At 59.1% G+C, this 423-nt stretch overlaps 1 protein-coding gene across 1 annotated transcript in view; it reads left to right on the forward strand.

Moving 5' to 3' along the window:
* The window catches only part of EMH_0062070 (uncharacterized protein), a gene marked incomplete at both ends in the record, with an annotated part of 5063 nt that overhangs the window by 3599 nt on the left and 1041 nt on the right, over positions 1-423 (forward strand). Inside the window, one exon of the mRNA XM_013497993.1 lies at positions 1-421. Coding sequence (XP_013353447.1) covers positions 1-421 — 421 coding nt within the window. The remainder of the gene's footprint in view (positions 422-423) is intronic.

The raw sequence follows: 423 nt of genomic DNA on the forward strand, positions 1-423 counted from the left end.
GTGCAGCAGCAGCAGCAGGAAGAGCAGCAGAAGAGGCAGACGTCAGGCCCATCGGTGCATACACCTAAAGCAGCCGAAGCGAAAGAAGAGGAAAACAGCAGCAGCCTTAAGCAGCAGCAGCAGCAGCAGCAGCAAGAACAGCAGCAGCAGCAGAAACAAGAACAGCAGCAAACGAAAGAACAGAAAGGCGCACAGTCGGTGGGGGTGTCACCCCGTCAACAGCAGCAGCAGCAGCAGCAGCAGCAGAAGCAGCAGCAGGAAGACGCGTCCAAGCTGTTGGCTGCTACGCCCATCCCCAGCAGCAGCAAGAACAGCAGCAGCACAACAAGCACTCCCCCCCAAAGCAGCAGCAAAAGCACCAGCAACAGCAGCAGCAGCAGCAGCAGCAGCAGCAGCAGCAGCAGCAGCAGCAGCAGCAGCAGC

Source organism: Eimeria mitis, genomic scaffold, assembly GCF_000499745.2.
Source record: "Eimeria mitis Houghton genomic scaffold, Emh_scaff3080, whole genome shotgun sequence".
NCBI classification, from domain to species: domain Eukaryota; phylum Apicomplexa; class Conoidasida; order Eucoccidiorida; family Eimeriidae; genus Eimeria; species Eimeria mitis.